The sequence below is a fragment of the Microplitis mediator genome, chromosome 3 (assembly GCF_029852145.1).
Source record: "Microplitis mediator isolate UGA2020A chromosome 3, iyMicMedi2.1, whole genome shotgun sequence".
In the NCBI taxonomy this organism is placed as follows: Eukaryota; Metazoa; Arthropoda; class Insecta; order Hymenoptera; family Braconidae; genus Microplitis; species Microplitis mediator.
Genome location: NC_079971.1, coordinates 4,183,994 through 4,201,369, shown reverse-complemented (window position 1 = coordinate 4,201,369; position 17,376 = coordinate 4,183,994). Strand labels below are relative to the sequence as shown.

Genomic DNA, 17,376 nt, shown 5'->3' with positions numbered 1-17,376 from the left:
GACAACGCAAAATGTTTCGCGTATCTCGAGCGCGAAATTGATTCGTATTTATCGAAAAATATACAATCCCAATATACTGTGGAATATATATATTATATATATATATAGAAGTATAAATCCCATAGCCGTAAAATATAGATATTATATAATACTAATAGTGATAGTAAAGTGAGTAAATTATAGACATAAATATATAAGACATGATTTTATACTCAAGCCCATTTGAAAAGTTGTATATTTATACGTTTTTTTTATTTGAAATATATTTTAGAAAATGTAAATATATATATATGTATAGATTTTATATTTTATTTGAGGTGTCTATCGTAAAATGAAATGAATATTTTTGTATGAAAATTGTGGTGGTGAAAAAATAGATAATAATATCAGATCAATTTTCGATTTTCATATACTTTACATATTTAGTTCCCTCGGTGATGATAAAAAATATCAAGGGTGGCTTATCGACATTGTGTTTGAAAATCAATTTGGAAAATTTGTAACATTAATATTTTATATTTTATCTGAAAATTATTTTACTGTCGCGACTTAAAATATTGAATTGGATTAAAATTTACGTACTTTTTTATTTATCTACGAGATAAATTTATATATAGATATATGACTCAAATTTAATTGCCAGCAGTAAAATGGAGATGAAAATTTTAAATGCCATTTCTGATTCAGTTTTTTCTTATAAAGGATATATATAAAATATAAATAATAATTATATATATAATTTAACTTTTAAAAGAATTTTATATGGCTTACAAAGTATTTCAACTGCGGTAACGACATATGAGCAGTAAATCCAACTTATTTATCGTCTCATATATCGATGTACGAAGAAGTCAGCAATAAAGTTTAAGATTTAACGATCATGAGGGGGCGTTTCGAACACGCGACTCTTTACTATACTTCACTATACTTTGAGCTATTATATAGTCCGTAGCCCGCAGTCCGTACGAAGTACCAAGTAAGAAGTACGAAGTACTAAGTTTGTACTCTATACTTGTTTTTAAAACATACTACAGTAAACTAAAACAAAATGGGCCATCAATAAATTTTTATGGATTTTCACTCAGACTAACTTCAGTCCATTCATAAATACAGCAAAAAATAAAGCTGAATATTAATCCGTAAGCAGTAATTGGAGCATCGAAAAACGTATTCCCAGAAACTTCTCTAAAAACTTTTCACTCAAAAACAAATCGCCCGATTCTGATCAATCAAAACTTATTTTCTTAGTAATTAGTTTCTCGAAAACTTTTACTACAAATTATTTACTATTTGTCTTACATACGAACTATTTTCCCGCCAAAAAAATTAATTCAAATAACGACTAATTCTTGTAAAAAAAATTTGACTAAACCCGAGTCGAAATATTAGACGAAAGTTGAACGTTCTTAACGTTTTGAAAGTAAATTGAACGATTTTTTTGTATTTTGGTTCATAAAAAATTGTTAATTTCATGAGTTATGATTTTAGTTTAATGATAACATCAATTAATTTATTTCAATATTTGTAATCACAATTTTCATCACCATGATATCATAATATAAGAACAGATATACATATATAGTGTTGAAGATAGAAGTATGAAACTGAAAAAATTTTTTTTTCAAAATACGAATTCTTTATTTAAGAGCCAAAAAAGCGGACGACAAAATTTTAGGGAATTGACGTGATTATAATCCAGGAGTACAAAATCGATGACAAAATTTTTTGGTATATGCTTATGTTTTCTTATTGGAAGTATACATCAGTTTTAGTTTTATGATAAACATGTTTTCAATTTATGATACTCCAATCTACGTTCAAACGTTCAATTTACGTCTAATATTTCGACTCGGGAATGTTTTCAAAAAAACATCAGTAGAAATTGTAACAGTAAAAAATGGTAAAGAGCTTATTCAGTGCTTCATTATCTCATTCGCCATAAGAAGAACTTCAATGAGCTTATGTTCAAATCGCAATTAAACTTCTGTAGACACAAGAGCATCAATTTTGTAACTAAAAAATTTTTGAACTATAGCTGCATAATTTTTTATTTTAAGAAGCTCATTTTACTCAGACCTGTTCTATTTACTAGTAATACACGTCTTTAGCAGACATTGACATAATTTTGTGATTCCTGTTGTCAGGATTTCCGTGATTCCATTGGTCGATCAGTGACCAATATCTCGAGCTAACATTGTACCGGACATCACGTAAAATTGATTTCGCGGCGCACGTACCACATATTCTCATGCTATACATACATACATACATTTATATACATACCAAATACCAACATATATATATATATATGTACATATGTATGTACGAACAATGAAGAAAACCGTAGAAATTTATATATATGCCCCAGAAAAATAGTATGTGATTTTATTTAACGCACGCCCCTTTTCGATTCGACCATCCAGACTCATATATAGATACATATATGATCTGAATGGTTATATCCTTTAGCTCAATACTATATAGCTCTTAATACGAGTAAGCAATAGGAGCTATTTCATCAAAGCAATCTATCCCGAAAGCTTCTCGAAGATCAACTATCAGACGAACCTATCAAACGTTTTTGCTCCTTCCTGCTCTCGTAAAAAGAAAACTTGCTCTCAATTGTCTCTACATCTCTCCCTCTTGTCTCTAGTCTCATCTGAACTTTAGGTCCTAGTTCACAGGTCCTAGATCCTAGGCCATAGATCTCAGGTCTGTGTCTGCGTCTAGTCTAGTCAATCTCGACGGTCCACGTCTTTATTCGCGTCACGATGCGAGAGATAAGAGACAATGATAAGTGAGTCATTACTTATGACACTTATGATACATTTAGCGTCGAGTTAGGGGTCATACCATCAGCTGTGCACATCCTGCGATAAATATTAACTCTAGTACAGTTTTGTACAAATCTAGTACATGAATTACAGTATTCCGGTGATACAGGCGTTTAAACAAAAGTAAATAAATAAATAAATAATAATATATATATATTGTTAGATTTATTACACAACGAGGCTGATAATTAAATGTAACAGTGTAAATTCGAGCTACAAGTGGAGTTAAGCCTAAGGATCAACATAAATATATAAAAGGGACTTGGATTCGTTGGGTAGACAATAGATTTATGTGTGATATTTGCAGGGGAAGGTAACACGAATCTTAGCACCTTGATGATGGTATTTATCCTGCTGAGTGTGGTGAAAGGGGTCTTCATTTGTTTTGCACTAATGGCACGTTGCTACAGGTACAGTAGCAAATATTGAATTAACAACAAATGAAAAAAAAAAAATAAATAAGAGTATTATTTCCCAATGTCCCACTGAGTCGCTGGTTATATGTATTTATATATTTATTTATTATCATTATTATTATTATTATTATTATTATTATTATTATTATTATTATTACTATTATATGTATAAATATATATCTATGTATGTATACATATATATTTATATATATGTCAGCTAGTATTAAGTACTAAGTGGGTCGTTGTGGCGATAATATCAACGTCTGTGGTGTCATCGTCTTATATACTGATATATCGTGCCTAGATGGATGATCAAGGAGGCATCGCACGCGGCCACTACGTACATATTGCTCTATTTGGATTATTTTATTATTTTTTTTATTTTATTAATTTGTATGCTCAGAAGGTTCTATCGATGTTATTTTATTTTATTTAAGGATTTCAGGATATAATTTAATAGTCGGTATAAAATATATTTTATTACCTTAGGATTATTTTTTTAAAAATTATTTTTATTAAGGGTTGCGATAAAAATAGCCGGAAAAAAAAATCCTCTGGTCAATTGGCTATTAACTTGTATTATTATTTTTTTTTATTTATTGAATTTTTTTTGCTCTTGAAATATGGAGTATAAATTTTTTTTTTTCTTGATAATAAAAAAGGATTTGTTGTAAAAAATTTTATGAAGATGAAATTATTATTTTTAATAAATTGTGGTGGTAAGAAATTATTTAAAAAAAAAAAAATTTACTACCAAAAATCAGGGGAAATAAAAATGGGAGCAGTAAAAAAAAATTTATTTTTTTTGTGGATACGCGAGATCTTTTATTTTTTAGTTTTAATAAAATTTATGATACTGAAGTTAGCCGACGTCTAATAATTTTTGGATTTTTTTTTCAACAAATAAATTAAAAAAAAAATAAAAAATAAAAAGATTCACATGTAGAGAATTAAAAAAACTACAGGTGCAATTTCTTAAAATATTTTTTTTTTAATAATTTATTGTCTAAAAAAAAATCCAAAAATTATTAGATGTCGGCTAATTTCAGTATCATTAAAATTTTCAGAAGCCTAAAAAAATTATTTTCATATATAAAAATATATAAACAATTAATTAAAATATCCACGGGATTTAATGACTAAAAATTTTTTTAATTAAAAAAAAAAAAAATAACCGATAGAATCTTCTATAAATAATTTAAATGTTTATTTGAATTATATATATAAATTTAAGTAAAAATAAATAGTATTGTGTATATATACGTGTATACACCGCAAATATTTAATCATTGTCTCTACTGTCTCTATCTCTTCTCTACTTGCCGTCTCATAAATACAAAACTACTAACTATTATAACTACTAACTACTAACTACAAATTACTAAATGATAATGATGATAACGATAGTAATAAATAACAAAACTAATGAATACAAGATAAAATGAGGAGTCTTCAAGTCCTCGATTCCCGATTGGAGGCCCGACGCATGAATAAACTTGTATTTTATCATACAAATGCTAATGTAATGCTGATATGATGCCAGTGATGTATACGATATACCTATATTTATCTATCTTTATATCTCAATATATATGTATATAAATATATATATATTATATATATATATTTTGAGATTGAGAGGACCAGGTGTATGTACACGTGTATGTACACACATAAAATGTACGATGAGATGGATGTATTTTGTACGCGTACTGTCCATGTACTGCAGGAATAGAGCCATCGACTTGACATCCACGGAATAAATATTTGAGAGCAAAATATTTAAATAATATATTATTATAACAATAATTATATATGTATTTATTATATATATACTTATACATACATATATTTTTACACGGAAAAATAAAATGTTGCTGCAACAGGAACATTTCTGTAGCATGAGTTTGTAGCTGCAACAGAACTAAGTCCTGTAGCTGCTACAGGGCCATGTCCTGTTCCAGCAACAGTATTTTTTTTCCGTGTATATCTGTATGTATTTGTGTATATGCCTTGGAATCACGTTCGCGCTTGATCGATCGATCTAATTTATTTCGTTTTTTTCTGGTTTTTACTCAAACTCTTACTCTTAACTCACTTATTTTTTTAAATACAGGGGAGACCGGGGCACTATGGTATACTTGAGCACGTAATTTTTTCACGCTTTTAAGCAAACGCAATTTGTTTGAATACATTTTTTAAAATTCCTTTTTTTTTTCAAATATTTTTTACTTTTATAAATTTTTGTACTTTTTTTTTTTGGTTCAATTACTTTATATACTCATTTTATTTAAATTACCTGAATAAAAATACTTTTCACTGAATTTAAAAAACGGCCCATTTTACCCCAGTACTCGATTTCGCGGCAAAACCATAAATTTGAATATTTAAAAAACGGAAAAAAAAAATTTCGAAGTGTCCCGTTGTGCCCCGGGTACTCGGTATCGCTCTAAAATTAAAAATTGTTTTTATTAAATTTCTGGACCTCGATTAAAAGTTTTTGCAGCAAAGATCCATCGATCCATCGCGCTCAGTTCCAATGCTCGTGATAGACAAAAAATAATAATAGTAATAATAATAATAATAAAAAAGTAAAGTGAATAAATAAAATATAAACGCGATGCCTCATGTACTTGTAGTATGGAACGTTTATTTTATTTATTTATTTATTTAAAATTTATTTATTTACTTTTTTTATTTCGACTATTTTTTATTTATTGATGTGTAAAAACATATGGTGGTCACGCGAATGTGCCAGCTGCTTGTATGCCCTTACTCGTAACGAGATTTAAAGTATTATTTAAATTAATTATTATTAATTATATATATTTATATTGAAAGTAATTTATTTAAATTTACTTATACTTATTATGCTTTAACGTTATTACTTTTTTTTATGGAAAACACCTGCAATTAACGCAGTTTTAGATTATGGCTCTTGATTGTAACATTCACGGAAGGGAACAATCGAGATTACGGACTATCGCGTGTTAAAAAAAATCGCGTAGGCGTTTATTTTAAAATATTGATTTTTATTATTTAGAAAAATTAAAAGAAAAAAAATATATATAAATTCTATTTTTCACTGAATTTATAGAAGTCTAGTTTTATTTAATTAAAAGCTTACAATTGAATAAAATTTTACCAACAAAAGAATTTTGATTAATTATTTTTAATTGAGCGTTGAAATAAAAATTCAAGTATTTTTAAAAAAATAAAAACGTTAACGATACTGTTGAGTAAAAAAAAAATAACTATCAATATAAATTGAATAAAAACATGTGTTATAAGTTAAATTACATTTCATCCTTTTGAAAAATAATTTCAGTAGCAAAGAATACTCCAGATGCCGAAGGCTATTATATATATATATATATAGATATATTTATGTGTAAATATATAGTCGACCCCCAATAGATATAAGAGTTCAATTTACTCACCCGCTTCGATAATACTTGAAATGAAAACTGACATAAATAAAAAGTTTGTATCGTGAATCGAAGCGGGAAATAAAAAACGAGGTCCACCGATCGTCCGCATTGCATATTTATTAACTGGTCTATATATTTATGTTTTATTACATACATTTATATAAAATAACTTTTCAGTAAACGAATTTTAAAAATAGAATAGTTTGATTTTTAAATAAAAAGTTTAATAAAGTAGAATAGTTTGACAAAGATTATTAAAATTATTTAAAAATCTCGATTAACGTTTATAATTGTGCTGATATTGGCTTCTGTTTCTTTGTATGTTTCTGTCTGTCACTGGCATCTCTGTGTCTGCATGCTGTGGGACGCTCGGATAAAACCAAAAAAAAAATAATCACCCCGCATACCGATGATGCGCGTGTATTATGGTAAAATTAACCCTACGCGGGCAACAAATGAAACAAATTATTTTATTTTATAATTATTAATTATTAATTAACATACATCATTAATCACATTTATAATTTTAATTAAAACAAATATTTTACATCAAACCATTAATTTCATTAATTATTAATCTGTATTAATATTTGTCTCAATTAATTTTTTAATTTTAATAATTAAAAAAAATTTTTTTTTCGTTAATTAAAAAATTTAATTAACTTCTGGTACTAAAAAAATATGATATTCAAAATACACAACAATTTGAATGAACACAAAATTTTACATTTTAATTTGAATTTCGACGTAACTTTTTTTTTTAATTAATAAAAAAAAAAATTTTTTTAATCCACATTCTACTGAAACTATAATTTATTTAAATTAATTAATTTGATTGATTCAGAGAACTACCACGGCTCTAACACTGTATTTTTAGTTGGTATGCTCATGTCGGTGGTAGGGGGTGTTTTCGTAGTATTTGCTCTGATGGCTCTCTGCTACAGGTCAGTCGTAGTACATAAAAACTTCTCCCTCTGTCTCAGGTTAGTGTGCAGATACATACACGTAGAACGTTCTTTGTATGTCCTTTACTTTTTTATCATTATAAATGTATAATTCATGAAGAAAAAAGAAAAAAAAAAAAAATAATATATATATCCAAAATAAACCTCAATATTGTAAAATGGAACAATCAAAAGAAAAAATCAACAACTAAAAAAACAAAGGATTTCATTAATTCCTTCATATAAATATGTATATTAATATATACATTCATACATAAATAATCCTTGTATGATGTATATATTTTTATATATATCGTCATCTTCCTCTGAATTTGTTTTTCCCGTGTTTAGAATTTTTTGCTCTTTGAGTAACGTTACACCCTCATTTGCCAGCGCATCAACCTCTTTTTATTTTTATTATTTCTTATTTTTATTTTTTCAACCCTTCCTTTTTATTTTATTTAAACCCGTCTTTTCATTTTTCTCACCTACAAGATCCTTAACATGCCAACGAAACGAATGAATTTTACAAGAAAAAAATATAAAAAAAAAAACACCTGTACTGCAGTATCTTTCTAATGACTTTATTTATTTTTAATTTTTTTTTTTTAAACTCAAATTAAATGGTTTCAAGTACATTTATTTTAACGAGTTATTTAATTTTTTTTTTTTTATTTGAAGAATATTTAATTTAATTTATAGTGTACTTTTATTAATTAATATTTGTTTACAAAAAAATAAATCAATACGCAGTACAGGGAAAAAAATGAAAATGAAAAACGTTTTGCGCTTCTAGTTGCTCCTCATTCGCTTGGTGCTTAATTTTTTAATTTTATTATTTATTATTTTAATTAAATAATTAAACAAACTTTAATTTATTTAAAAGTAGCTTCACTTGCACATACTTGAGTCAGCACCTTGGCACATTGCATAGTTTTCATATAAACTAGGTAAATCGTGACTCAATAGTGTGTCGAAGAAAAAGCAATTTTTTTTTTTTAATTAATTTATAATTTTGTAAATTTAAATTTTGAATTCCCTGAGGGTTTTTAAATTATCGTCGATCCAATCCTGGGTATATTCAATTAATCACCACAATAATTACCATAGCCACAGGCGATGTTAATTAATAATTAATTATCCTGATATATTTTATCCGCGACTCGCGGAATCGCGTAACTATTTTGCGGCTGTGAAATTTAATTTTTTTTTTAATATTTATTCTCTAATTTATTTTTTGTCACCAGAGAATGCAGTAACATTAAATTTAATACCTTTAATATATTACTGGAGATAAGAATAAAAAAAAAAAGTCCGAGGACGTTCATGTTTTATTACTGCACTTTTTCGCCATTGTAATTTTATTGCAGTTGTACATTATTATTCATTTTTTTTTTTATTATTTAGTTTTTAATATGTGACTAAAGAATCTGGAAAACCGGGTGGAAAACTCGTTGATACATATATATGTATAATATAATATATAACGCGCAAGCGTATTTTGAGCCACGTAGAAGCCGCAAAAATAAGAGCAGCGAAAAACTTGTAAAATCAATGTAGCCGTGACGAAATTTTGTTTAAGTCCTGATTTTATATCCTTACAAATATCGTATATATTTTTTATAATTGGGTAAGATGGGCGTCGCATTTAATTTATTTTTAAAAATTTTAAAACTGGAAAATAATTATTTAAAATTTTGATGAGTGAAATTTGTAAAAATTGTGCAGATCTACTTCTTATATTTTGAATTTTAATTAATAATTAAATATGTAAAATTTTTTTAAAAACCTCCGATGAAATTTCTTACCGATAAAATGTATGTCTCATATATTTTGATATTTTTAAGGCAAAAAATTATTTAATGACGTAAGTATAAAATGAACGATCAAAATATATATCAATTTCATTTATAAAAAAAAATTGAGAATTTTAATAACATAATAAATTATTTACTAACTCTAGGTCAAATTAATTTCGGACACTTAACAAAAAATTTTTAAATATTCAAAAATTTTTCAGGTTGCCCATTTTACCCCGTGCTATCTAAATATGAGCAAAATAATTTCTATGAAACCCAAAAAAATTAAATATCTGGTGAAAAAAAAAAAAATGATTTAATCAACAGAAATATAAATAAATTAATTCACATGACGTCAACGTCAATTGTCACCCGGTGCAAAAAAAACTAATTATTCAAAACTTACGTCACGTTTTGTTCAACATGCGCGCAAGTAACTTTTTTTCGACGTCATATTATTTACTTTCCTTTTTCCATTCCTTCAACGACTTATTTTTTTTCATATTTTTTTCTACCCTTTACTGCTGCTGCGAGAGAAAAGTAGTACCACCCTCGTGTTATACGGGTGTACGACGTTCGCGAAAAGTTGGCCGACGAGCTTGAACAAGCAGCTTCCGACTTAAAAAATTATCCCATCAATCTACACGCCAACTTAACGACTTTCATCCGCTCTCATACACACACATATACATATATATATATCTATATATTCTTTACTCTCAACGTCTACTAGGGCGCGATCCAAAAGTTTTAGTCACTTTTTAAAAAATTTTTTTTTATTCCATTCTCTACAATTCAACGTCTACTATCATAATTCCTTCATAAACTCATACTAGCGATGTAGATCTCGTCACGGCTAACAATATCAAACTAAAGTCACAAATGAGAAGAGCAAACAGTAATTGAGTTTACTCGAATGCTCCAGAAATTATTCATCAAAGTTTTTTTTTTTAAATTATCATTCAATCTAAATCCTCTTTATATATTCATCAAAAAAATTATAGGATTTTTTATTATTCTATTTTAGGTACGATAGTTTTTTTGAAACCAGGTATAAAAACTCATTTTAAATTTTTTAAACTTTACTTTTTTTTTTAATTCAACCATCGGTAAATAAAAACTATTCAAGGGGTTCCCGAAAAATAATTAACTGATTAATATTTAAGTAAAAAACCATTTTTATGAAATTTAATTTCAGCTTTTTTTTTTTTATTAAAAACTTATCTTAATTTATTTTCGTTTAATTAAATGATAAAGTTAAAAATCACGACGCTGCAGTAAAATTATTATAACAGAAAAAAAACGTATCATGGAGCTTAGTAGCCTCTTATCCAAAAGTTTTATCGTCAAATGGAATCAGATGTAAGCTAAAAAATTTTTCCAAAGAGTTATCGTAGAAAATAATAAATTTTTCTAATTCATTTTTTATCACGGACTCGTAAGTTTGATAAAAAAAATTATAATCTTCTGAAATAACTTTAAGTAGACACTCGATTTTTTTTTTATTTTCATTCCACGACAATTCCAGCATTAAAAATTTGAATAATTATTCAAACGACTGCTCTAATTTTTTTGATGAGTCTCCATAAATTTTCCATCCTCTCTTTTATTAAAAAATCTAAAACCCGTCGAAATCTGAAATATTTTTTATTATTTGATTTATTCCTTTGGCATTTGGTTGATGGGTATAAAAGGGCATCGCGGATAAAAACGCGAAACTCGGAAGCCAGAGAATAAAAATAAATAGATAAAAAAAAAAAAAGCAAATAAATAAATTACGTGGGAGTGAAGTAAAACTATATAACCTAGAATCGGCAAAGCTGCGGGTGTACCATTTGACTGGTTGACTGTTTATGTTACAAACGCATGCGAGATCTATGATTAGATGGTAAACTCGATAGCGGAAGCCTATTGAATGCAATCGTGCATAATAAAACATATATTTATTTTTATTTTCATATTTAATATTTCATCGGTTTTTATACAACTGATCGTGCCCGATAGCCAATACGTTAAATTTAATTCAATTAACAATCAGTTAATAAATATATAAATAAATAAATAAAAAATAATAATAATAAAATAATGGAGGAAGATACGTTAGCTTGCATGTGCTTTTGGTCCTGTGTGTTTTGTTTTTTTTGTCTATTTGTTTATTGATTTTTTTTTCAAAATTTATAAACAGCGAGTGGTTAATTTTAATGAGCACATGATGATCCGCAGACGCAAGAGTACTATACAGAAGTACGATCCTCCATATTCGAAGAAACCGGCACCGAAAGCTCTCAGCGGACCTTCCAGTAATCATCATCCAGAAATTGTTGCCCTTGATAATGTTAATAAAATCCTTACATTTGGAACCATGCCTACTTATAGGTAAAAATATACTTATATATATCAGGCAATTCAGGCCAAATTTTAATAATTAACTGCGTTTAAAAAAATTTCGGTTTTAAAATTTTCAAGATTTAAATTTGACGTATTTTTATTAAAAATTTTGCTATCATTAAAAGTAAAAATAAAAATTTTGTTTGTCTTGAAAAATTATTCTAAATATTTTTTGTTGTAAAAAGAAAAAATTAAAATTAGAACTCAAGGATTATTTTTTTTTAAATTCCATGGCTTAAAAGTTTCAAAATTTATGAAATTATCGTGAATTTTTTTTTACTGAAAAGAAATTTGGTGGCAAAAAATGTGAAATTTGCGATTTGGCCCGAAAAGCTTCAAATTTAATTATTTAAAACAAGATAAGAGATTCAAATTTTCGGCAGAATTGAAACCGAAAAATTTTATCAAAATTTCGTATCATATTTACTGATACCCAGATGATAAATTTAATCTCTTATCTTAATTAATTGATAGATAATAATAAAAAAAAATTTTGCAGCTGTGATCAACAACGCGTGTTATTCCAACCACAGACAAACGTGACCGCGGATGGATCACGACTCAAGTAAGTCTAAAAAAAAAATAATAGTCTCTGTCTTTTTTTTTCGGTTTCCATTGAATCCTCTTAAAAAATACAAAAGAGTGAAGAATAAAAAAGAATTAAAAATTAAAATAGACTTAAAGTTTTAAGAATCTTTTCATCTCTTGGGTTCTTTTTTGTTCTTCTTTACTCTGGTCTACGCGCAATGTTACTCTTCTTCGTTTCCTTATCCTGGCCGATGCCTCAGTCATATATATATATATATCTATAAATTTATATATATACTAAAGAAACAAACACACGCGGAAACGATGGAACCACAAGGGCGGAAAAGAGTGGGCCACCGCGCTTTATTATTCATCGCTCAAACGGCCTCGGGAAAAATCAACAAGACCTCTCTGTACACTTTCTTTAAAGTTTGAAAGTTATAATAAAAAATAGAAAGAACGAAAGAAAGAAAGAAAGACTATGAACGGACGAACGAACGTACGTACGTACAGAGAACTAAAGAAAAGCAGAAAAGTAAGAGAGAAGAAAAAAATAAGTGAAAATAGAAAAGTCAAAAGGAAGTATAGCAAAAAAAAGAGACGACAGTAGAATTGAAATGTTTTTTTTACTTGACAATAAAGTCTTATATTTTAAAAAGTTATTTTTTCTATTTTTTATTTATTTCTCGTCAACATCAAACGTGATTTAACGATTCTCAAAGCAGCGCTCGTGTATTTTTATATTTACTGTAATAGAACATTTATTTTTAAAAATAAAATAGTATCTAATAAAAATGTAAATTATTTTATTTTATTTTTATAGGGAACACAAGACGCCGATGAAGAGAATGGGTGGAATGTACGATGAGGATGGAGGTACGGGTGCCGAAGACGTTGTCTCTGTCATTGATCTACCTAACAGTTTGACAAAGTTACCTGAGAAGGGAATTTTAAAGAAACACGGTGGTTACGGTATTGTAATACCTAAATAGTTTAAAGTTTATTTAACTTCATTATTAATTTACTATATTTAAATTTCAAATTTTTTTAAAATTCAATACCTACAAATTCGTTAAATGTTTCTCTTTACACGGAGAAAATTACATTTCAAATTTACCTAATCATTTTAGACGATAGACGAAAATTTTATGATACATTAGTTTTATTGATCAAAGTATGAATAATAATAATTTTGAGGACATTCTCAGACAGTCCTCCTACTTTTTAAAAATATCCAATGACTCAGCTGTCATAAACGTATTAATATTTTACTTAATTAAAAAAAATTGAAACCTTAATTGAAAAAGGGACAATTTCGCCGTGATATAGAATTTAAAAAAAATTACTTACAGTTGTTTTCAATTGGGAGTCAAACGAAATTTGTTGAGAAAATTTTTGCTTACAAAATTTGAAAATTTTAATTTTAAAATTGTCATGGATTTTACTGAAATTTATTTGACAAATTTCGTTCAACTCCCAATTGATATCAACTGCAAGTTTTTTTTTTTAAATCAATACCTCAGCGAAATTGTTCTTTTGTCAATTAATGCTTTAATTGTTTTGTAATTAATTGATTAAATTTTGATACGCTTACGACAGTTGAAAGTCATTGAAAATTTTTAAAAATGGGAGGCACTGTCTGTGAAGTAATAATAAAAAAATATTTTTTTTCGCACAAATATTTAAACCCTCACTGATAACTCATTTCAATTAATTACTTCTGCTAACATGAGCATCAAATTATCAAAACTTTTGATAGTAAAAATTAAATGATAATCATAAAATTTAGTGTAGTAAAATAAAACTAGATAGAATAGTTTGGTAGCTTATAATTTTTTTATAAAAAATCTGAGTACGAGTACAGAATATTTAAAATTGCATGATAAGTAGGATTTAAAGGTGGGAAGTAATTTAAATTTTACATGTGAATGTAAAATTTATAATTTAAAGCGAAAATATTTTTTTTATAGCAGAGCTAAAATTATATTTTCAGTGCGAGTTTTTTTTGTTTTAAATTTACACTGCATGGAAAATGTGTATGAAATAAATAAACTCATCATAAATCAGATGTTAGATTGAAAATTTTTTTTTTAAAACTAAAAATAGAATTTTCGTTAAAAAATTTTGCACGAAAAAATCCCACACACCAAAAAATTTTCTCCGTGTACTTGTCTTTAAAATTCTAAAACACAACAAAAAATATATATATAAAAAAAAAAAAAAAGAGTATACAGAAAGTAATGTGAATTTTTAAGGTCTAGCAGACAGTGCAATGGTGGAGCGAACATTAAGTAGTTTAAATGGATACCATGGTGAATTGATGGAGGCCCTGAGGAATGCGACGACTCACCGAGGGATGTCTGGGACTCCCTCGGGCTCCGGTAACCTCATGGACGACGAAATGATCCGGAAGTCATTGGCTGAGTGCGGTTACCCTGACGGATATCGCAAGGCGACCGCGGATACGGGCCAAGACAACATCGACAATCAAGACGATGACGACGAGGAAGACGTACCGCCTACATGCGGACCCATTCGCATCCGCACCCTCGAGGACATTATTCGTCAATTGGAGGTCCATTCAGCCCGACACATGAGTCCGAATGGCTCCGAAGATATGCGGATATCCGAGGGCGAGGGCGATCGGCACTACCGAATAGACTCTTCCGTCTGTAGCGAGTCGTCCCAAGGGTAAGTCATATCCTCCTGCTTCCTAACCCTCTAAGGAAGTAATCCGTAATGGTAATAATTATTAATAACTTTTTATATTATTATTATTATTATTACTATTACTATGATAATTTTTTTTTAATTAGCCGCCTGGCTTTTTTTACTTATTAATTATTTTTTCTATTCTATGACAATAAATTTTATTAACTATTTATTTTGTACGCTTCTTAGTTCGCGAGGATTATTATTTATATTTAAAAAGACTTTGTTTCATCATCTCTATCTATTTAATATCTTAATCATCAACCTCTCTCTCAATCTCATTACCTCAATCTATGGCTTTAATACGTCCCTCCCTTTTCGGTCTAGCATTACATGGTAATTTTTAATTTTCATTATCGTAGAAAATTAATTAACAGCTCAACAATTTTTTTTTTTCATTTTATTTTATTTTATTTACTTATTAAATTATTACGGTAATGAAAATTAATTAATTACGATGTACATATCGAAAAAAAAAACGAAAATGATGTAAAAAAAAAAATGTTAGACTGACATGTGTCCTCCTGCGTAGAAGCAGAAGGTGCAGCCGCGGTCGCGAGGATGAACGATTCGTCTACGGTCGATATCGTCAGCCGTCGCGAAGCCCGTACGGCACTCACCAGCATTCGCACCAGCATTCCCACCAAATGCACGAGGAGGAGGGAATCTATGAAACTGCCGATCCTGACAGAGGCTCAAACACTAGGGGCGAAACGCCCGATAGCGAAAGGTATCCGCGTTAATTACCAATCTCCAATGCGCACAAAAAAAATCACCCGTAGACCAACAAACCAAGTCCAATCATCATTAACAGAAAAATTAAACACGAGCTTTTGCGGCCGCACGGTCACAAACGCTCGTCAATAAATTTAAAAATAACAATAAACTAAATATAAAATTTAGCAACTCGTGGACAAACGTCCGTGGTGATCGTCGTCAGCTTCTCCGCCGCCGTCCTGATAATAAAAAAAAAATAAACAAAACTCTGTCCAAAGTCTCTTGCATGCCTGCACTAGTATCCGTACCATAGATCCACCGGCCTCGCATAGTCTTGTTATTTTCTAGTGATGCATTTATTCAAGCTCAACAACAATTAGCCCGGTGGACGAATGAGGATGGGGTCCAACATCGGCCACCTCAGCAGCCGCCTCCATCTCCACCATCGGCCCAGCTGTCATCATCCTCAACAGCGACAACAATTGGTCCAGTTGCTGTTCATCATCATCACCAACAACATCAACATCATCAACATCATCAACAGCAACAACAATCGCCGATGGAACAACTGCCAGTACAACGCGGCTATTATCCCTCTCCACCTCACAATGACAGCGGCCAGAAAAATAATTGTCAGTCACAGCAACAGCAACAGCAACAACAGCAACAGCAACAACTCAATGGCGAGGCCATAAATGCTCAATCCCAACAACAAATAATAATAAATAATAAATTATTAATAAAAAGTCCCGATGTATGTGGAATCGATGTGAATCAATTGCCTAATATTAATAAAAAAAAAAAAAAATGCCCACTAGACGATAATGATGATGTTAGTCTAGATTGTAACATAATAATAAATAACGATGATAATACCCCTAATGAATTAATTACCAACAACACTAGTGATAACGAAAATACTGCCCTATTACCCCCTACGCATTTTCCTGAGTACAAGCATTGATATAAATAAATTTAAAATATAATTATTTAATCGATGACAGATAGTGTCCAAGACGAGAATCGAATGACTAAATGAATAAATAAATAAATTAATTTAATTAAATATTAATTTAATTAATAATAATAATTGATAATTGATAATGATTAATGATAATGATAATGATAATATTTAACAACAAATTATTTAATAAAATTATTATTAAATAAATGAAAAAAAATGGATAAAAAAATTTAAAAAAGTAAAAAAAAAAAATAACATACAACCATAGTGGTGTGATTTAATCTCGAACTCGCATTTTATACTGAATAGTGTAAATAACGATTTAACAAAAAAATACGATTGCGACAACAGGTATTTAAATTATAATAAATTAAAATAATCTATATGAAATGTTTATTAATAAACATTAGTAAAACGATTGACTCTTAATGCTTTGATTTATTTTTTTATTTACTCCTTGGTCTCCTTGATTTATTTTCTCATGAGCCTGAAGTTAGCAGACAAACGAAAAATAAAATATTTTACAAAGGATATCTTTTAAACAATTTGAATTATAAACAATTAAATTAATGAAATAGAATTCTATTGAAATAAACTAGATATGCTAGCAATTTTTTTTTTTTTAGCTCACTTTTGGATTTTG

General features: G+C 28.4%; 1 protein-coding gene across 13 annotated transcripts in view; it reads left to right on the top strand.

Annotated features, from left to right (window-relative positions):
* The window catches only part of LOC130664441 (disintegrin and metalloproteinase domain-containing protein 9), a 54,586-nt gene extending 37,424 nt beyond the window's left edge, over nucleotides 1–17,162 (top strand). For 3 of the 13 annotated variants that reach the window (XM_057464310.1, XM_057464312.1, XM_057464311.1), the window contains 7 exons: nucleotides 7,526–7,664; nucleotides 11,648–11,800; nucleotides 12,312–12,377; nucleotides 13,164–13,312; nucleotides 14,596–15,031; nucleotides 15,585–15,782; nucleotides 16,118–17,162. In XM_057464310.1, the coding sequence (XP_057320293.1) occupies nucleotides 7,526–7,664; nucleotides 11,648–11,800; nucleotides 12,312–12,377; nucleotides 13,164–13,312; nucleotides 14,596–15,031; nucleotides 15,585–15,782; nucleotides 16,118–16,733 (1,757 nt within the window). In that variant the 3' untranslated portion in view covers nucleotides 16,734–17,162. Of the gene's footprint in view, nucleotides 1–3,141; nucleotides 3,245–7,525; nucleotides 7,665–11,647; nucleotides 11,801–12,311; nucleotides 12,378–13,163; nucleotides 13,313–14,595; nucleotides 15,032–15,584; nucleotides 15,783–16,117 lie in introns of all 13 variants that reach the window. The other 10 variants (XM_057464319.1, XM_057464318.1, XM_057464316.1 and 7 more) reach the window with 8 other exon arrangements.
* The last annotated feature ends 214 nt before the right edge of the window (nucleotides 17,163–17,376 follow it).